The 22,532-nt window shown below is 41.5% G+C and overlaps 1 protein-coding gene across 1 annotated transcript in view; it reads left to right on the forward strand.

The window, feature by feature from the left end:
* Nucleotides 1–22,532, forward strand: part of ldah (lipid droplet associated hydrolase) — a 74,093-nt gene that overhangs the window by 11,806 nt on the left and 39,755 nt on the right. Inside the window, exons 3-4 of the mRNA XM_021574123.2 lie at nucleotides 5,847–5,981; nucleotides 9,696–9,865. Of these exons, the coding sequence (XP_021429798.1) occupies nucleotides 5,847–5,981; nucleotides 9,696–9,865 (305 nt within the window). The remainder of the gene's footprint in view (nucleotides 1–5,846; nucleotides 5,982–9,695; nucleotides 9,866–22,532) is intronic.

A 22,532-nucleotide genomic window follows, 5' to 3' on the forward strand; every position in this document is an offset into this window, starting at 1 on the left:
TACACTTCCCCCGAGTTCAAACTTATTCAAGCTGTGTGACAGTGGGATTCAGGGGGCCTTCATTACTTCTCTTGGGAGTGCAAGCCACAAGCGGGATAATGGGGGCGTCTGTTGTGGTGCCTAGCAAAAATAGCACTGTCATTTCCAATGGCACATCTCTGGTATGGGCTAGGTTTCTGAAAACCTGCTTCTTGAGCATGTCTGGGGCCATCTGGGAGAGATTTGGAAACCCAGCGTGAATAAAAACATACAAATGTATTTAATCAGTAGGCTGGGAGGGGCTGTGGATGGAGTCTAGAAAAGGGTGCTGCATTTAAGGAAAGCCCATCCCCTGCACACTCCCCACTGTCTGGGAGAAAGAGGGAGTTGACTGTTTACTCAGCTTGTGGAGAGCAGGAGAGAGTCAACACAATGTTCAACTGCGGGAGCCTGGCAGATATGGAGAAAGGTTGCCCAGCGATGAGAGAAAAGAGGGGGCCTTATCTGTCATGGTCGGTTAAAGGGGAAAGTTGGATTTCACATTCAAGAAGGTCAAAACAAAGTGATGGTGTCCATTCTAACTGAATCTACTACAGTGGAGGCAAGAGCTTTCATGAGATTCAAATGAGTTGTTTTTTCACTGATCATCATAACCTAGGCTTACTCCTGTCAATGAAATGAATAAGACTGAATACGTTTCCACCTCCCTGAACTATTTCTAGGGGGAATTGTCTTTCTAATAACTTGTGCTTCATAAATACAGTGCCTTCAGAAAGTATTCACATCCCTTGACTTTTTCAACATTTTGTTGTGTTAGAGCCTCAATTTACAATTTCTTAAATACAACTTTTCTGTCACTGGCCTACACACAATACCCTTAACGTCAAAGTGGAATTAGGTTCTTCAAATTTTTTACAAATTCATAAAAAATTGAAAGCTGAAATGTCTTGAGTCAATAAGTATTCAGCCCCTTTGCTATGGCAAGCCTAAATAAATTCAGGAGAAAAAATGTGTGCAAGTCACATAATAAGTTGCATGGACTCTCTGTGTGCAATAATAGTGTTTAACATGGTTTTTGAATGACTGCCTCATTTCTGTACCTCACTCATACAATTATCCGTAAGGTCCCTCAGTCAAGCAGTGAATTTCAAACACAGATTCAATCACAAATACCAGGGAGGTTTTCCAATGCCTTGCAAAGAAGGGCACCTCCCGGATAAAAAAAGAAACGGAATGGAGGTAAGCACAGGAAAAATCCTAGAGGAAAATTTGGTTCCGTCTGATTACCACCAGACACTGGGAGATGAATTCACCTTTCAGCAGGACAATAACATAAAACACAAGGCCAAGTTGCTTACCAAGAAGACAGTGAATGTTCCTGAGTGGGTAAGTTAAAGTTTTGACCTAAATCTGCTTGAAAAAAAATCTATGGCAACACCTTAAAATGGTTGTCTAGCAGTGATTAGCAACCAATTTGAAAAAGTTTGAAGAATTTTGAAAATAATAATGGGCAAATGTTGCACAATTCAGGTGTGGAAAGCTCTTAGCGACTTACCCAGAAAGACATGCAGCTGAAATTGCTGTCAAAGGTGCTTCTACAAATTATTGACTCAGGGGTGTGAACTTACAGTGCCTTGCGAAAGTACAGTGCCTTGCGAAAGTATTCGGCCCCCTTGAACTTTGCGACCTTTTGCCACATTTCAGGCTTCAAACATAAAGATATAAAACTGTATTTTTTGTGAAGAATCAACAACAAGTGGGACACAATCATGAAGTGGAACGACATTTATTGGATATTTCAAACTTTTTTAACAAATCAAAAACTGAAAAATTGGGCGTGCAAAATTATTCAGCCCCTTTACTTTCAGTGCAGCAAACTCTCTCCAGAAGTTCAGTGAGGATCTCTGAATGATCCAATGTTGACCTAAATGACTAATGATGATAAATACAATCCACCTGTGTGTAATCAAGTCTCCGTATAAATGCACCTGCACTGTGATAGTCTCAGAGGTCCGTTAAAAGCGCAGAGAGCATCATGAAGAACAAGGAACACACCAGGCAGGTCCGAGATACTGTTGTGAAGAAGTTTAAAAAATATTTCCCAAGCTTTAAACATCCCAAGGAGCACTGTGCAAGCGATAATATTGAAATGGAAGGAGTATCAGACCGCTGCAAATCTACCAAGACCTGGCCGTCCCTCTAAACTTTCAGCTCATACAAGGAGAAGACTGATCAGAGATGCAGCCAAGAGGCCCATGATCACTCTGGATGAACTGCAGAGATCTACAGCTGAGGTGGGAGACTCTGTCCATAGGACAACAATCAGTCGTATATTGCACAAATCTGGCCTTTGTGGAAGAGTGGCAAGAAGAAAGCCATTTCTTAAAGATATCCATAAAAAGTGTCGTTTAAAGTTTGCCACAAGCCACCTGGGAGACACACCAAACATGTGGAAGAACTTTTTGGCAACAATGCAAAACGTTATGTTTGGCGTAAAAGCAACACAGCTCATCACCCTGAACACACCATCCCCACTGTCAAACATGGTGGTGGCAGCATCATGGTTTGGGCCTGCTTTTCTTCAGCAGGGACAGGGAAGATGGCTAAAATTGATGGGAAGATGGATGGAGCCAAATACAGGACCATTCTGGAAGAAAACCTGATGGAGTCTGCAAAAGACCTGAGACTGGTACGGAGATTTCTCTTCCAACAAGACAATGATCCAAAACATAAAGCAAAATCTACAATGGAATGGTTCAAAAATAAACATATCCAGGTGTTAGAATGGCCAAGTCAAAGTCCAGACCTGAATCCAATTGAGAATCTGTGGAAAGAACTGACAACTGTTGTTCACAAATGCTCTCCATCCAACCTCACTGAGCTCGAGCTGTTTTTGCAAGGAGGAATGGGAAAAAATTTCAGTCTCTCGATGTGCAAAACTGATAGAGACATACCCCAAGCGACTTACAGCTGTAATCGCAGCAAAAGGTGGCCAAACAAAGTATTAACTTAAGGGAGCTGAATAATTTTGCACGCCCAATTTTTCAGTTTTTGATTTGTTAAAAAAGTTTGAAATATCCAATAAATGTCGTTCCACTTCATGATTGTGTCCCACTTGTTGTTGATTCTTCACAAAAAAATACAGTTTTATATCTTTATGTTTGAAGCCTGAAATGTGGCAAAAGGTCGCAAAGTTCAAGGGGGCCGAATACTTTCGCAAGGCACTGTAAATGAGATATTTCTACATTTAATTTTCAATAAATTTACCGACATGTCTAAAAACATGTTTTCACTTTGTCATTATGGTGTGTGTAGATGGGTGAGATTTTTATTTATTTAATCCATTTTGAATTCAGGCTGTAACACAAAATGTGGAATAAGTCTAGGGGTATTAATTATTAATGAAGACTATATCTGTACTCTTCTAAGTCTATTTGCCTCCCATAATTATTTTTGTACACTCGGCTCAGCAGAGAAGCTTGCTTGCTCTCACACAAAGTGTTGTGCAACATCTTCAGCTGCATTTGGCTCTTGATTAATGACTCAGGATATGTGAATGAAAATATGAAAACACTACCGAGACCTGCGGCAAGTGTTCTGAACTTGGGGCCCACTGTAGTTAGAGTTCAGACTCCGACTACAGGTTTTATCCCATATCCCTCACCCTCAAACCACTGTTTATCATTATTTCCCACAAGTCTCATCCATGGTAGGTCCATGTACTTTATGGTTGCCGTCCCCCACCTTAGAAGAATAGAGTTGAACTCATATCCTAAATGTTTAGGATGGTTTCAAGATTGCATCAGCTTTCACAAGGAATCCAAGTCCTTCTGCCAGGCAAAATAAGACAAGTTAATTATTTTGCTGATATTAACTATGTGTGATTGTTACTTATTAGCTTGTTAGCTTGATGGGAGCATGTGGTTAGCTGCTTTCAGAATGCAATACATGTGGGTTCAAATCCAAAACTGTAGAGCTCTTAAATACAAAAACATCTAGATTCACATCTGTGTGTTGCAATGGCTTTACTTCGTCCTGAGGACATACCAGGGGGAAAAGTATGGGGTCTGCGTGTTGCCAGTTATTTATTATGTGTTTTATACACACCCAATATTCATAAAACTAATTGGATGTATTTTGGGGATAATAGACAAAAATGAATGTAACAGAAGCAATGTGTTCACTCATTGACTGTATTTTCTCCCACCAAGAAATTTTCCAACATTACATTTTTAACAGTGGCATAAGAACTATCCTACCAACAAACAACTCAACACCATTTTAACAAACAAATCATCCAGGTGAATTTTATCCAAAGTGTTAGATTGCTTTAGCTAATTGTTCCACATGCTTTAGCCTAAATGTGGCATGTTATTGAACGATGAATGTCTATGTATTGTTGTAACACTCCTAATGGGAGTGTTCTTCCAAAGATTGCATCTGTGGCTCTCTCTCTCAGCACCCTCTCACGGGGGCAGTTATACATTGAACGCTCATGAAATGACACATACAGGCAAAATCATCATAACAAAGATTCCAAAATAATGCAGTTAACACACATATGGATGATACGCACTCACGCTTACAGTATACATCAAAATACCATATATATGCCTACAAGCAACTCAAACAAGCACTATACAAAACATTGACGAATATTTGTCCTGTTGGACAAAAAAAGACAGACCACACAGAGTAGCCATTGTTCTTTAGCAGCTGCTATACAGTTTTCTTTACACTTTTATCGCACCCTGATAGTCCGAAATAAACCCCCACCCAGGATAAACTCTCTTTTTTTACCTATGGAATAAAAGTCCCTCTTTGTTCTGTGTAAAGACATCAGTACCATGAGCTAAATAAAGTTCCTAGCTAGCAGCTGAGCTGACAGTGCTACCTATGACATGCTGCTGTATGAGGGCTGATGAGATTGATGGCAAAGGCCAGGGAATGACAACCATTACATGGCCAACACTTTGTTGTCATGCGTGACATCTTCAAGAGTAGAGAAGAAAATGATTAACATACTAAGAAGTTGGTACGGTTGGCTGTCAATATATGTTTTATATGGTTTGTTTTATAGCATTTAGTCATGTAGCCTACCTCCATAAAGTGTAGTTTATGTTTTTGTTATGGATGTGCATCTTTCCCTTTCAAGAGGATTTGATTCATATCTGGAGACATGGGCTCTGATACAATACAGGAATGATATGTTTGAGTATAAAACAATTCGGTTTGATTAGAGAATGAATCAAAGTGATTCTGTGCGATACGATTTGATGCACTAACATTTGTTTAATAAATACATTCATTTTCCATTCTAAATAAAAATCTGCTGCTGTTGTAGCTCATGAGCTGAGCCTCTGAGCTGACTTGTGTGTGTGTGTGTGTGTGCGGTTTGTGTGTAAGTAATTATGTATGTACTGTAGGCACCTGATCTGAGCCATAATGGAGACTAGGCATCTACCAACCCGCTACCACTATCAGATTAGGGGAGGGCAAGGTAGCCTATGTATCCAACACTGCGGTTTGTGGTCCACAGACAGATGCATTCGTATCTTTTTTGTTGTTGTGTATTTTATCTTTATTTAACTAGGCAAGTCAGTTAAGAACAAATTCTTATTTTCAAAGACAGCCTAGGAAATGTGGGTTAACTGCCTTGTTCAGGGGCAAAACAACAGATTTTTACCTTGTCAGCTTGGGGATTCAATCTTGCAACCTTTCGGTTACTAGTCCAACGCTCTAACCACTAGGCTACCTGCCGCCCCAACTTGTGAATTTGTGAATCGCTACATCCCTAGTTTTTATCATGTGGTGTTACATTTGCAGAGCACTTTATGATGTTTATAGTGTTTTTGGCATATTTGCAGGTAACCCAGGTGTGGTTGGCTTCTACAAGACCTTCATGCAGACGCTTCACCAGACATTGGGGCGGCGCTACCCTGTGTGGGCAGTGAGCCATGCTGGACACTGTGTGCCTCCTGATACTATGGACATGATTGAAGGTACATAACTAATTCATATCTCTTATTGAGAGTGCTTTGTGCAGCTGGACTTTCTATGAGTCCTTATTGCTGGTGTATCCACAATGATCCACTTCCACTTATTCACATCAACAGTACATCTCCTGACCACTAATGACTGATTAGCTAGCTTTGAAATGGGCAGGTCCTTGTTAGCTCACTCTCCAATACAAAAGACGATGTTAAGGATGGCGCAGGAGATGAGGAATGTTAGCTGAGCTGGACGAGTTAGCCTGAGCCAAGGGGCCTCTCCCTCTCCCTCTCTAGCCAGCACCACCATATGAGCCCTGTAATATTCATTCATAAAGCAGTGAGGACGTTTTTATTGTGCCTGATACATGGGAAAGACATTACCAAGCCCTCACATGTAGTAAGTTAAATCCCTTCTCTGAGGGCTCATGAGATACATTGGACGATACAGTTTGGATCTGTCCACCTTGAGAAGGACAAAGGACAGATATATCCATCTTGAGGGTTTATAAAGGACAGATAAGTGTGTAGGTGTAAGTTAACATTCTGTCAAAGTGTACCCTGGTAGGTAGACTCATTTGGATGTGCGATAACTAGCGTGAGTTATGATGATAACTTGACGGAAGTCTTGATTTCCAGGCCTCTCTTTACGTAGCTCAAAAGTCTGGAGACAGACATGACAAAGTCACGTAATCAGACAACCTATTTTGACCATATAGATTCCAATGTTGAATTTGCAGATGTCAGATGATTATGGTCATGACACAATATATATATATTTTATTATAATGAGAAATAATGATGTAATACTTAGTATTTTCCAGAGGTTTGGTAGAGTTGGTCTAGATTAAATAGACATTCATGTAACAAAGTGAAGCATTGAACAGTTCCTCTTTTATTGTGAACACATGGCACACACTTGTCGAAACTTCCAACTCATAAATGATTCATGGAACACACAAGGCAAAGTCTGGAGATAGTCAATAGATACAGTAAAAATAAAATCAGACAACCCTGCCAATTCGTAGCATGTCATCCGATCATCAGAGAGAATAAATGAAAACCACTCTGTTCAGCCTGGTGTTCTAGGGGGTGACAATGAGCAGCAGCCCTATCTCAAGATGGGCAGGGAAGGACTCATCTTTTATCCCAAAACCTCAACAACGGCCCTGATTAAGACCAGAGAAAGGCTCAAATTGTCTAGCAGCAAGTCCTGTGTTCATCTCAATAGTCCTTCATCATGTCTTTCCATTTGGTGAGATGCCCTCATCCAAGGAAATCTGCTCACTATGATTTACTGTAAATACTACTAAATAATTTATCTGCTTGTGGCTATGATAGCCAGGCTAGACCTGCACGCTCATGTGGTTATCATGCAGTATTATTCCAGCATTACTAACTAGGTGTTCATTCTTAGGATGGCACTTTCCATATCCACTCGACTATTACCCACATCCAACATGGAAACACAAACATGTCTGACATATCAGCTTCCTTTTCACCTCTCTTCTTGTGGCTTCAATCCAAGCCTTTGGGGATTTACCACCCTGGTCAACCCCTTGAATGCTTGCCATTGATTTACAACTCGTCAAAGAGCATTCAGTTTGCTAAGGGATAGGGTGGCATCGTAGAGCAGCAGCTTCTAAAACCTCTGGGACGTCCAAGGAAAGGCCTCGCCGATACAGAGAAACCCATACAGCATTGATTGGGCCTCCTCTGACTTTCCAGTGACTTGTGCAAATTAAAGACTGGCAGTTATTATTATTAACAGCTAATGCATACTTGATGAAGTTGAAAAAAAGTTTTCCAGTTTTGGAAAAACAAACAAGAGTAAAAAAAAGTGCAGCATTAAAGGTTCTATTCCAAATCTTCCAGTGGTAGAAGTGTTCCTGTGGCAAGGCAAGTTTTACTTGATGGTTTTGATGACTGTAAAAATATCTGTTAATGCAAACACAGGGAACATTCTCCCTGTGCCAGCATCAATAATCCATTCCTGGGTCACGGGATCCTCCAGGGGCCTCAGATCTCATTCATTTTGTCAGAATGAGTTTGCAACGCTACTTTTCACCAGCAACTTTCTCACTTTGATATGGCTAAATTGCACACTATTAATGTCCAGAGTACTAAAACACGCATTCAGAAAATGTAATCCCCCCCAAAAATGCTACACCAGCCAAGGTCTAATATCACGAGAGGTTTTTATGGAGACTTTCTGATTCCAATTATGCTCCCACCGCTATCGTCGGTCACGTCTACAACTCCATGTGATTTTTGCCATGGATATTGGTTGGTTGATTGTTTGAGCATATCTTTTTAAATAAGTGTTGGAGACAAATGGCACAAAGCAGTAGAAATGTGCAATAATGACTTAAACCTTTTTGTTTACCACCACTTTATGAAATGTTGGTCTGATGCCCAGCTTTTCAATCGGATCAAATAATTTCAAGACAACCTTCACTTTATCTTGTTTCTTGATCGCTCGTTTTTGATGCAAGGTCGACAAGTGTGGGCTACCACTGTGGTACAGATGTTGAACCCAGCTTCACAACCCTTTTGAGAAGGAAGTTTGTATTCTGAGAGGAAGTATGCACAGTACAGGACCTAGGCTGTTGCTAATCTCCTTCTCATCTCTTTCTCCGTATCCTCGTCAGCTTCATTAATGGTGCAACCACACCCAATTACAGAGGAGAGAGTACCAAAAAAAAAGAGCCTACACCTCCCATGTTGCAATCAGTAACACCACAAGTTAGGTTTCTTTTGACACATAGGAAATCAGTTACCTTTTCCCTAGAAGAAAAAATGCAGCACACATTTATTGCACATTTGTGAGAAGGCTTTAATCGCTTAACGGGCCGCCCCAGCCTGGGATGTTCTTTCTCTTGCCAAGAGGATCATTATGTTGTGTGGGGGAATTTGTCTTTGCCATATGTTATTCTTTATTGATCCATTAATCACAATTTGCACTCATTTTGTTTTTTCCATTATACAGTAAGCATATCCCCAACCCCCACAACCTTCCCCATCCGATCCTTATGCTGTCTGTACGGCTGCTCCAAATTCCACTCTGAAAGAATCAAACATCAAGTCCCTCACCAATTATGTTCAATTTTATGCGGATTGATTTTTTTCGTTATGAAATTCATTTTGAATTTGTCTTTTCCCGCCCGCTAAATCACCATAGACACTTTGTATTCTTCCTTTCGGTCTTTCTTACCTTCTCTTTCATCATCTCTCCATCTCCTTTTCTCATACCCTCTAATCATAACATTGTCTTGGATTTGACTGCTTTGCACAGGTAGGGAATTGTTAACCGCTTCCTTCAAAGTTTTGTTCTCTCACTAGATTTACAGCATTATATGATAAAATATCGTTAAATATCTTTCCAAAAAGATTACAGAAATGAAATCAAGATGTTTCTAGAGTACTTCCTAACTTCGATTGCCCTTTGGATTTTCTTGTTTTAATTTTGTTGTCAAAGGGTCCTGAGTACTACTAATGAGAAGACATCAGTGAATGAAACAGTGAACATTACCGTAACATGATGTCCCTGGGCCTATGTTGGGGTGATCCATGTGCCAAATGTAAATAAAGACTATCTTGTGTACAGAGACATTGATGAATGATGCTGGCTCATGTCCTTGATCAGAATGATTTGGGTGATGGTGAAATAGATGATGTCATACTGATGTAATACTGAATACTAATGATGAACCTTGATCTTTGCAGACCCAACAGTGATGGCAGCGGGGGACGTGTTTGGTTTGAACGGGCAGATAGAGCACAAGCTGGCCTTCCTCACGGAGCACGTTCCCAGGGACTCTCGCCTGGTCCTGGTGGGCCACTCCATTGGCTGCTACCTCATCCTGGAGATGATGAAGAGGGATCCTGAGCTGCAGGTGAGTCCCCACTTTGATTCAAGTAATACTGTAGAAGTGAAGTTGTAGTGTAATGTCTATAACATGGAGATTTGTCAAGCTTTAAGTGATCTATGAAGGTTTTCATAGATCTCTACAACCTTCTTGACCCACAGTTGACCCGCTTTTTATGTTCGTACATTAGAATTACTGCATTCATTTACCACCATGATAAGCATTGATTCCCATATAGCTGCCTCTGCTTCATGGCACTCTGCTGTCCAGTGATGGGTTAGGCTGATTCCAGGGTGAGAGCATGGCACATTGCGAAGTGCAGTGAAAACACTGCCTCAGCATGGGAGAGGTGCATGTTAGAGACGGCCTGTGAAAACATCCTATGCCGAGATAGGACTCCCCTTGTAACCTTCCCACTCCGCTCGCAACGTTAAAGGTTAATGGGTTGAATAACAAGAAATAGTATTTTTTTTCTGGGGGGCATTCCAGCTCTTATTTCAGATAGAGCCTTTTCACAGGATGTTTTTGTCTTGTTTCTCTACTTGTCTGTAATTTCCCTTCTCTGTGGGGCTTTTTCCTATGTCCTATGTGTTGTAGAGACCAAAATGTAGAAACATTGGTAACTGCTCTGTCTAATCTTAATCGTGCTATCTTTAACATTTCCTCAAGCAAATAGTGCTTAGTGATACAGTTGAAGTTGGAAGTTTACATACACCTTAGCCAAATACATTTAAACTCAGTTTTTCATAAATCCTGACATTTAATCCTAGTAAAAATTCCCTGTCTTAGGTCAGTTAGGATCACCACTTTATTTAAAGAATGTGAAATGCCAGAATAATAGTAGAGAGAATGATTTATTTCATATTTTATTTATTTCATCACATTCCCAGTGGGTCAGAAGTTTACATACACTCAATTTGTTTTTTTTAGCATTGCCTTTAAATTGTTTAACTTGGGTCAAATGTTTCGGGTAGCCTTCCACAAGCTTCCCACAATAAGTTGGGTGAAATTTGGCCCATTCCTACTGACAGAGCTGGTGTAACTGAGTCAGGTTTGTAGGCCTCCTTGCTCGTACACGCCTCCTTGCTCGTACACGCTTTTTCAGTTCTGCCCACGAATTTTCTATAGGATTGAGGTCAGGGCTTTGTGATGGCCACTCCAATACCTTGACTTTGTTGTCCTTAAACCATTTTGCCACAACTTTGAATGTATGCTTGGGATCATTGTCCATTTGGAAGACCCATTTGCGACCAAGCTTTAACTTCCTGACTGATGTCTTGAGATGTTGCTTCAATTTATCAACATTATTTTCTTGCCTCAAGATGCCATCTATTTTGTGAAGTGCACCAGTCCCTCCTGCAGCAAAGCACCCCCCCATCATGATGCTGCCACCCCTGTGCTTCACGGTTGGGATGGTGTTTTTCAGCTTGCAAGCCTCCCCCTTTTCCTTCAAACATAACAATGGTCATTATGGCCAAACAGTTATATTTTTGTTTCCTCAGACCAGAGGACATTTCTCCAAAAAGTTTGATCTTTGTCCCCATGTGCAGTTGCAAACCACAGTCTGGCTTTTTTCTGGATGTTTTGGAGCAGTGGCTTCTTCCTTTCTGAGCAGCTTTTCAGGTTATGCCGATATCGGACTCGTTTTACTGTGGATATAGATACTTTTGTAGCTGTTCTTCACAAGGTCCTTTGCTGTTGTTCTGGGATTGATTTGCACTTTTCGCACTAAAGTACGTTCATCTCTAGGAGACAGAACACGTCTCTTTCCTGAGCGGTATGACGGCTGCGTGGTCCCATCGTGTTTATACTTGCGTACTATAGTTTGTAAAGATGAACGTGATACCTTCAGGCGTTTGGAAATTGCTCCCAAGGATGAACCAGACTTGTGGAGGTCTTCAATTATTTATTTTGATTTTCTCATGATGTCAAGCAAAGAGGCACTGAGTTTGAAGGTAGGCCTTGAAATACATCCACAGGTACACCTCCAATTTACTCAAATTATGTCAATTAGCCTATCAGAAGCTTCTAAAGCCATGACATCATTTTCTGGAATTTTCCAAGCTGTTTAAAGGCACAGTCAACTTAGTGTATGTAAACTTCTGACCAACTGGAATTGTGATAAGTGAAATAATCTGTCTGCAAACCATGCAAAAAATTACTTGTGTCATGCACAAAGTAGATGTCCTAACCGACTTGCCAAAACTATGGTTTGCTAACAAGAAATGCGAGTGGTTGAAAAAATTAGTTTTAATGACTTCAACCTAAGTGTATGTAAACTTCCGACTTCAACTGTATGTAGGCCTTTATAGATATACAGATCTGTAATAGTCAAGGAATGAATAATAAAGTGCTTAGTCTGAAAACATGCAGTACATAAAAATAGCTAATTCTATCAGTTTCTTTTATTTTATCTCATGTTTTCAAGTCAAAAACTTAAACAACCAGTTGGCTTTAAGTAGTGTTACCCAAATACCCCACGACCACTTAAATAGGCTACACGTTTATGCATCAACCTTGAGCTGCGTCACTCTCCCTCTCTGTCTCTCCTTGAGCTGGTATCTCCTCCTGAGATTTGGCACAGCCCATTCTGTGGTCCAGCCGGCTCTGCCGTATTCTTGTCGGTAAAAAAAGAATGAGGAGAAAAATACTTCCTTTCCCACTGAAGATTACAGGCTGCCAAGAAGAAAACACAAGCGATTATGTCCTGTAACGTATGATGTGTGATAATCAGAAACTCCTGTTCCTTTGGGTCTCAGGTATTTGTGTTGGAATAATGGCTTGCCTTATGGGTTGGGACACCGACGAGGCCTAGGTAAGCGGTGGCGGGCCTTTTTGTATACTTATAGACAGAAAAGGAGTCAGAGTTCAGCTTGTAGCAGGGACCAGACTGGGGTGAGTTAGCACACTTCCAGAGCAAAGCATCTGGCATGCTGCCTGCCCCTGAAAATTAGATTTGGGAGGAAGGCCTGATGAGAATGTCTAGGTTATGCCCAGAGTTTTCTCCAGGTGCATTATGAAGAGTTTATGTTTGGCCTGGTCTTTCTAACACCATGTTCATACAATACTACAAGCTTTGCTTTGCATCTGACACAATTTGGAGAGAAGTTGTTGTTTGTGTCTGTTTGTGTGTGTGTGTGTGTGTGTGTGTGTGTGTGTGTGTGTGTGTGTGTGTGTGTGTGTGTGTGTGTGTGTGTGTGTGTGTGTGTGTGTGTGTGTGTGTGTACAAGGTAGCATACACTTAGTATACAAAACATTATGAACACCTGCTCTTTTCAGGACATAAACTGACCATGTGAATACAGGTGAAGGCTATGATCCCTTATGGATGTCACTTGTTAAATCCACTTCAATCAGTGTAGATGAAGGATTTTTAAGCCTTGAGAGAATTTAGACAAGGATTGTGTATGTGTGCCATTCAAAGTGTGAAGACACATTATTTAAGTGCCTTTGAACAGGTTATGGTATTAGGTGCCAGATGCACCGGTTTGTGTCAAGAACTGCAACGCAAGGGCACCCGAGTGGCGCACTGGTCTAAGGCACTGCATCGCAGTGCTAGCTGTGCCACTAGAGATCCTGGTTCGAGTCAAGGCTCTGTCGCAGCTGGCCGTGACCGGAAGACCATTGGGGCGGAGCACAATCAAATCAAATCAAAATCAAATCAAATCAAATTTATTTATATAGCCCTTCGTACATCAGCTGATATCTCAAAGTGCTGTACAGAAACCCAGCCTAAAACCCCAAACAGCAAGCAATGCAGGTGTAGAAGCACGGTGGCTAGGAAAAACTCCCTAGAAAGGCCAAAACCTAGGAAGAAACCTAGAGAGGAACCAGGCTATGTGGGGTGGCCAGTCCTCTTCTGGCTGTGCCGGGTGGAGATTATAACAAAACATGGTCAAGATGTTCAAATGTTCATAAATGACCAACAATTGGCCCAGCGCTGTCCGGGTTAGGGGAGGGTTTGGCCGGCAGGGATGATCTTGTCCCATCGTGCACTAGTGACTCCTGTGTTGGGCCGAGCGCAATGCACGCTGACACAGTCGCCAGGTGTACGGTGTTTCCTCCTACACATTGGTGTGGCTGGCTTCCAGGTTAAGCGGGTATTGTGTCAAGAAGCAGTGCGGCTTGGCTGGGTTGTGTTTCGCCTCTTCTGAGTCCGTACAGGGGTTGCAGCGTTGGGACAATACTGTAACTACCAATTGGATACCATAAAATTGGGGAGAAAAGGGGGTAAATAAAAAAGAAATAAAAGAACTGCCATGGATATCATATTGGTCCATCCGCCAAAGGACATCCAACCAACTTGACACAACTATGGGAAGCATTGGAGTCAACATGGGCTAGCTTCCCTATGGAACGCTTTCGACACCTTGTAGAATCCATGCCCGACAAATTAAGGCTGTTCTGAGTGCAAAAGGGGAGGGTGCAACTCAATATTAAGATTTTCCTAATGTTTGGTAAAGTCTGTGTATATTGGTTAAAAAATCAGTCTGATCTTCCTGGCAGCACCATCATGTTTTCCTTACCGGTACAGAGAACTGAGTCAAACAAAAAGCTCTTTAGAAGCCAACTCACTTAACCTATCCCTTTTCAATCTCTGTACCTGTCATTTACACACAAACAGCATCTCCCGTTGACTTGACAACAGATGGCTTTCCATCTTGCTCATACAGTTAGCATGTAAGAAAGGTGTCTCTGGGGATTCTCTGATCAGAGGAGCGTTCTAGATAGGTTAGACCATGTTGACATGAGATAGCCATCAGATCATGTTGTATACATCCAATATGACTTTAAGGAAACCAGCTGCCTCAAAATATGTTTAGCGTGGCAGCTCTCTCTTCCTACCGCCTTTCACCACAAGGCTTGTTGTAGTAATGGAGAGGGTGATACCCTGATACTGGGCACAGCACAGCAGGCTACAAGGAGCCAAGTCTGTCTTATTTCAAATGGAAATCCTCACACTGTTTCCACAATGGCACTTTGGTTCAATGGAGTGTGGCTTGAGTGAGGCTTATGCTGGAGCTTTCTGGCTGCTCATCACTGAGTAAATGCTGTGATTCACATTAGAATGACGCCACCTGTCAGAAGACAATGATCTATGATATACATTGACATCTGTCTCCCCCGAGATCATTGTCTGAGGCCAAGATTAAGAGCACAGCTGCCAAGAGTGGTCTTAAGTGGGAGACTACACTATTGAGACGCCATCTTTGAATGGCAGGGGAAGGCTAGATTCAAACCAGCATGTTGAACGTTTATGCATTTGTTTGCTGCCTGCCCCCATGTCTAATGTTTATGCTACTGTGCAAATACTACTGGGGTTTTTGTTGCCCAAACTTCAGAAGCAGACATTGGGGTCCAGTAGCAGGGGATAGCTGGAACACTGCTGGAGTGCAGGCATAAAGAGCTGATAGCCTGAGGGGTCAGGAGAAATATGCCGCAGGAATGTAGCCTCACAACCCACTGCAACAGGGGGTGCTGGAAGCTGTGAAAACAATGGTCGCACGCAGTTCAGGGGAGTTTATATTTGAGTCTGTCTATGTTTATGTGTGCTATTAACTGCAATATATCAATACTATGTGTTCTGAGTTTGTGCTTACAGTATATAGATTAATTCTAAATTCTGTCTACACAAATTATATTTTATTTTATTTATTGAAACTTTATTTAACTAGGCAAGTCAGTTAAGAACAAATTCTTATTTACAATGACGGCCTACCCCGGCCAAACCCTAACCCGGACGACGCTGGGCCAATTGTGCGCCCCCCGATAAACAGTACTTTTTAGTAGGCTACGTTGTGATTGTATATTTAGCACTGTTTGGAAGAACATTGGATATGATATGCCAAAACAGTGATTTCACTGGTAACCACCACTGACTTGTTTATGTTAATCTCCAGGGGATCATTATCAGGCCAGACAGACAGAAGCAGATTGGCAGAGAAATAAAGACAGAGTGGAAAAGTGATTGTTGGATATCTGGACCAGGTTGTTTATGTCTAGAGGAAGAATATGTATGGCATCTAGCCTATAGAGCCTATGTGTTGTCAAGCAGGGTAACTGACCCAACAGCCTTCAGTTTCATCTTCTGTATCTTAACCTTGTTCTGAACACCTCCAAAACAAAGGTCATGTGGTTCGGTAAGAAGAATGCCCCCCTCACCTCATACAAGAACTTGGGAGTATAGACTTGGTTTCCTCTATCGTAATCGCTATTCTTTCACCCCAGATGCCAAACTAACCCTAATTCAGATGACCATCCTACCCATGCTAGATTAGGTAGATGTAATTTATAGATCGGCAGGTAAGGGTGCTCTTGAGCGGCCAGATGTTCTTAACTATTCGTCCGTCAGATTTGCCACCAATGCTCCTTGTAGGACACATCAATGCACTCTATACTTCTCTGTAAACGGTCCATCTCTGTATACGTGAAGCAAGACCAACTGGTTGATGCTTATTTATAAAACGCTATTAGGCCTCACTCCACCCAATCTGAGATACCTACTGCAACCCTCATCCTCCACATAGAACACCCATTCTGCCAGTTACATTCTGCCGGTCCCCAAAGCACAAAATTAGGAAGCTGCTGCTTCCCTCTTTAATAATACCTTTCCTGATGACTTGAATCAGAATAATAAAGTCATACATTTCCAGAAACAGGCAAGATTCCCAAGTTCTTGTGAAGTGAGGCTCCAGTTACGAGGAAGTTGATACTCCAGTCCACACAATATGAAACATCCTTTCCTCTTCAGTGCTGGGCCCTAACCTGAGGTGATAATCACGCTGGTGTGCTGGTCCACATTCACTCTCTCTTTTAGAGAGTCCGTCAATACAGAATATTTCAAGAACTTTGAAAGTTTCTTCCAGTGCAGTCGCAAAAACCATCAAGCGCTATGATGAAACTGGCTCTCATGAGGACCGCCACAGGAAAGGAAGGCCCAGAGTTACCTATGCTGCAGAGGGTAAGTTCATTAGAGTTAATTGCACCTTAGATTGCAGCCCAAATAAATGCTTCACAGAGCACAGAGTTCAAGTAACAGACACAGCTCAACATCAACTGTTCAGAGGAGACTGCGTGAATCAGGCCTGGTTGAATTGCTGCAAAGAACCCACTGCTAAAGGACAGCAATAAGAAGAGTCTTGCTTGGGCCAAGAAACATGAGCAATGGACATTAGACTGGTGTAAATCTGTCCTTTGGTCTGATGAGTCCAAATGTTTTATTTTTGGTTCCAACCGCCGTGTCTTTGAGATGCAGAGTAGGTAAACAGATGATCTTCACATGTGTTGTTCCCACCGTAAAGCATGGAGGAGGAGGTGTGATGTGTGGGGGTGCTTTGCTGGTGACACTGTCAGTGATTTATTTAGAATTCAAGGCACACTTAACCAGCATGGCTACCACAGCATTCTGCAACGATACGCCATCCCAACGGGACAATGACCCAAAACACACCTCCAGGCTGTGTAAGGGCTATTTGACCAAGAGGGAGAGTGCTGGACTGCTGCATCAGATGACCTGGCCTCCACAATCACCCAACCTCAACCCAATTGAGATGGTTTGGGATGAGTTGGATGAGCATATTTGGGAACTCCTTCAAGACTGTTGGAAAATCATTCCTCATTAAGCTGGTTGAGAGAATGCCAAGAGTGTGCAAAGCTGTCATCAAAGCGAAGAATCTCAAATATAAATATATTTTGATTTGTTTAGCACTTTTTTGGTTACTACATGATTCCATACAGTATGTGTTATTTCATAATGTTGATGTCTTCACTATTATTCTACAATGTAGTTTTAAAAAACCTTGAATGAGTAGGTGTGTCCAAACTTTTGACTGGTACTGTACAAGCTCTAGGATGCTCACAGGCCTCACAAGACTCATCTGAAGGTCCCCCGGTACCACTTGAAAAAATGTAATGTGTTTTTAGTGACAAAAATAAGGGGTTAAAGATTTTTGTAAATGTTTGCTGATCTTTCTTATATACTTATACATCAAGGGGTCTTAAAATTCTAAATCAAATATCAAAATTATCCTTGGTATGACCTTCTTAAAAGGTTTCATTTAGCTTAGTAGACCCCCCCTCCCCTCTCCTGGCTTGCGAAAGTATTCACCCTCCTTGGCATTTTTCTTATTTTGTTGCCTTTCAACCTGGAATTAAAATATATTTTTGGGGGGTTTGTGTCATTTGATTTACACAACATGCCTACTACTTTGAAGATGCAAAATATTTTTCCTTGTGAAACAAACAAGAAATAAGACAAAAAAATATATAGAAAACTTGAGCGTGCATAACTATTCCTCCCCCCCCAAAGTCAATACATTGTAGAGCCACCTTTTGCAGCTATTACAGCTGCAAGTCTCTTGGGGTATGTCTCTATAAGCTTGGCACAGCTAGTCACTGGGAATTTTGCCCATTCTTCAAGGCAAAACTGCTCCAGCTCCTTCAAGTTGAATGTGTTCTGCTGGTGTACAGCAATCTCAATTGTATTGAGGTCTGGACTTTGACTAAGACATTTAAATGTTTCCCCTTGAACCACTTGAGTGTTGCTTTAGCAGTATGCTTAGGGTCATTGTCCTTCTGGAAGGTGAACCTCTGTCGCAGTCTCAAATCTCTGGAAGACTGAAACATTTTTCCCTCAAGAATTTCCCTGTATTTAGCACCATCTATCATTCCTTCAATTCTGACCAGTTTCCCAGTCCCTGCAATTGAAAAACATCCCCACAGCATGATGCTGCCACCACCATGCTTTATTGTGGGGATGGTATTCTCGGGGTGATGAGAGGTATTGGGTTTGCACCAGACATAGCATTTTCCTTGATGGCCAAAAAACTCAATTTTAGTCTCAGCTGACTAGAGTACCTTCTTCCATATGTTTGGGGAGTCTCCCACATGCCTTTTGGTGAACACCAAACATGTTTGCTTATTATTTCCTGACCTGTTTGGAGAGCTCCTTGTTCTTCATAGTGCCATCTGCTTGGTGGTGCCCCTTTGCTTAGTGGTGTTGCAGATTCTGGGGCCTTTCAGAACAGGTGTATATATACTGAGATCATGTGACAGATCATGTGACACTTAGATTGCACACAGGTGGACTTTATTTAACTAATTATGTGACTTCTGAAGGTAATTGGTTGCACCAGATCGTATTTAGGGGCTTCATAGCAAAGGGGGGTGAATACATATGCACGCACCACTTTTCCGTTTTAAAATGTTTAACATTTTTGAAACAAGTTAATTTTTTCATTTCACTTCACCAATTTGGAAAAATAGGAAAAACGCCAAGGGGGTGAATACTTTTGCAAGGCACTGTAGTGGGCTAATAGCAGTAATGGCAAAAATATATTTTTCATATGTTTTATTGATACTTCAAGGAGTCTTAAAATTCTAATCTGGTATGTCCTTCTTAAAACAATTCCATATAGCTTAGTAGTTCCCCCAACCTGCACCCGAGTCTATAATATTGGGACCGCAGCGCATCCCGCCATAAGGAGAGACTGCTATCACGACCCAGCCATAGCCACATAGAATTGAGCTGCCACAAGCTCGATACCCACTAATATCATAAATATTATAACACTTCCCCCATGAATGTGTCTAGTTTAGTTCAGGACGTTACACATTAACACATTTACAAGCAGTCTGAGATACCTACTGCCTCTGCCAATCACATTCTGCCAGTCCCCAAAGCACAAAATAGTCAAATTAAGTCAAATTACTTGATATGAAAAAGGTTGAGAATCACTTTGATGGCCTAACATGATAAATCTTGTGTTATGATAAATGTGACCGACCACCTTGATTGTCTTATGTAGCAAAATTTGATATTGTGTTTTTTACATTGGATAAAAGCAGATATACAAAATGGTATATCATACACTGCATTTGAAGAACAATGGGAAAGTAATTATGTTTTGAAAGTTGATAAACTTGTAACTTCACTTTTGAGAAAATTACCTTTTGAGAAAATGTTTTGATCTGAGCGTTCTGTCATAACAACAACAGTCAGGCACTCAAGCTAACTGGCTAACGTGAGATAACCGTTCACAGACCATTTTACTCCCCTAGCAGAGCTGGTTAGGCTGTTTTTATGTTATCCAGAGCTTTGGTGACTGCAACTGTGCTGCTGGCAACAATATATGATTTTTTTGCCAAAGTTTACTGACACCAGCCATATTCAACACGTGTTGAGCGTTCGTAAATATGTCAGTTATTTTGCGCTCTGGCACACTCAGACGAGAGTGCTCTGAAATCGGAGTAGATAGCCTAATGGTTACTTGTATAGTGGAGTCTTTTGTTAAGACATGTAGCTAGCTAGCTAGGTAAACAATGAACCATAATCCCAACTCACCCTGCATGAATCTGCAGGTAGCTAACCAACCAGGTTCAATGTTAGCGAGCTAACATTAGGCTATAACTAGCAAAGCAAATGGCTCTGAGATACGAATAATAAGATCATACACATAACATAACGTTAGCTAGCGAGCCAGCCAGCTAACATCAGCTTGCTAGCTAACAGTACGCTTTAACTTGAAATGAAAATGACTTTCTGTCAAAATTAGAAACGTGTAATATCATGGATGTATGCCTTTCCCTGTCACAGATGCCATGGTTGCCCTTAGTCTGAAGATGTAATCCGGATACAGGTGTTTTCTCCATCTCCTTACCTATCATACTCTAATTCCACTGATTTCAAACCTCAGTCCTCCAGAAAGTAGAGAGCAACACTTATGCAGTTCTACTACGTGATACATTTGTTTTTATAGCTGCGTTAGACAGGATTACCTACTGTACACATACTGATCAGCTCAAATAGACAAAAATGTGCTATATGGCAGACCAATCCAAACTCATCTCTAGGCATGTCCAGCCCGCACATTATCTCAGCCTATCATGGCTAGCGGGAAGGTTGCTGGCTTTTTCTATGGCTAAACCAACTAGGCTCGTGATTTAACACTTTTATTTGTATTTACAGATGGCATACAAGTCTGTTATTAAGGCACATGAATCTTCACATGTTCCAGAAGGCATCTTTGCCAAATAAACTTATTTTAATTTAAAAAAAGTTTAAATGTCTCTCCTGTGAAGTAGTGACATGCACCTAGTTTCCTGAAACGAGTAACAAATATTAGTTAACATGTATAATGATGGGGAAAATGAATCTTCAGAATTTCTTCTAGAAGCTATGGAGTGATGACAAATGGTGACAAGGCCTCAAAACACAAGCCTCTGGAAAGACGTCAGATCTGGGAGGCCCTTAAAATCTCACTTTTTCCTAGGTGCTCAAACTGCCCCAGCTGTTTCTGTTGAATGGCAACATTTTATCACACCCATTATTCATGGTTTTGACTTTGCAAAGCCAGGCTCTACATCTCCACCAGGCTCAGAACATCTTTCGCATAGGAATGTGAGGCGGTAGTTAGAAATGGAAATGTACTTTCCTATGGGACTGAGTTATCATCAGTACCGTAGTAGCCCTATGAAGTCTTTGTCACTGTTTTGGGGTGGATGCTGAAGCTAAGAGAGTAATGGCAAAGGTTGTGTACCACACCTCAAATGTTGAGTGACTGGAGACATGGGTTGGACATGGATAGAAATGTTTTGAATGCCTTTTAATGGAGATATGTGTATCATTAATGCAGCTCTGTAGCTGTTCAGTGCCTTACAGCAGGTGTGTCAAAGTAATTTTGCCAATGGGGCCATTTCTGTAAAGCCACATTTCAGGAGGGCTGCATATTGGTGACAACAAAAAAGTGCATTGTTACACACTTATGTAGTCTATATACTTACTTAACACCGTAATCTGGCAATTGCCTTGACTGCATTAACAAGCGGTTTAAATAAGTTGGGTCCTAAAATGTCCACTGAGCCTCATGTTTGACCCCTGCTCTAGAGGTTCTATATACAATGTACACACCCTATATAGTGTAATGGAGTCTAATAGTGTAATGGAGAATATTGATGGCTTGTTAACTGTTTGGGTGGGCTCTGGCAAATTTGACAAACTAGATCATTTTCATCAGCCTGATGGGAATATTACATCTACAAATGATAAATAAATGAATACATATTGAAACATTTTAATCTGCTTTTGTCTTTCATCTTGATAATGAAGGCGTTTCTATAGAGCAAGAAAAAGATTGACCTCTCATTACCTTTCTCTGTGGTCAGGAGTATTCATTACATTATGACCTTCACCATAAGTGTGTCGTCACAAATCTACCTGTCATCCCCACATACGTTCTCTGGTCCAGCTTTCCATAACTGTACTTTCCACCTGATGTCACTTACCAGCCGAGACAGCTGACACACGTAGACACCACATTATACGCCATGGAGACTGGAGAGTGAGCCCGTAGGTCAACTCCATCCTTCCCTGTCTCCAGCTCCCTCCTCTTTCCTAGTCAGAAAATCCACAGAGCAGGCCTATAGCAGGGAGTTTGGGCATATCAATGGAGCCTGAGCAGTCCCCAGGCTCCTTCTCTCTTATGAGGTGCGAGAGAGGTACGCGAGGAGAGCTTTAGTGCAGCCCTTAACCCACACTCTGTCACTTAACAGCAGCGGCTGCAATGGGCTGCACAAGGCCTTCCACACGCTCCATGGCCAGGTGGCCTGTACACTAATGTTTTACGACCAGAGGAACACCTGCTGTCTAACAGTGCGCTGGGTCTGGCCTGGCACTGCGTGGCCTGTCGGTCCATTG

The sequence above is a fragment of the Oncorhynchus mykiss genome, chromosome 19 (genome assembly GCF_013265735.2).
Source record: "Oncorhynchus mykiss isolate Arlee chromosome 19, USDA_OmykA_1.1, whole genome shotgun sequence".
Taxonomy (NCBI): Eukaryota; Metazoa; Chordata; class Actinopteri; order Salmoniformes; family Salmonidae; genus Oncorhynchus; species Oncorhynchus mykiss.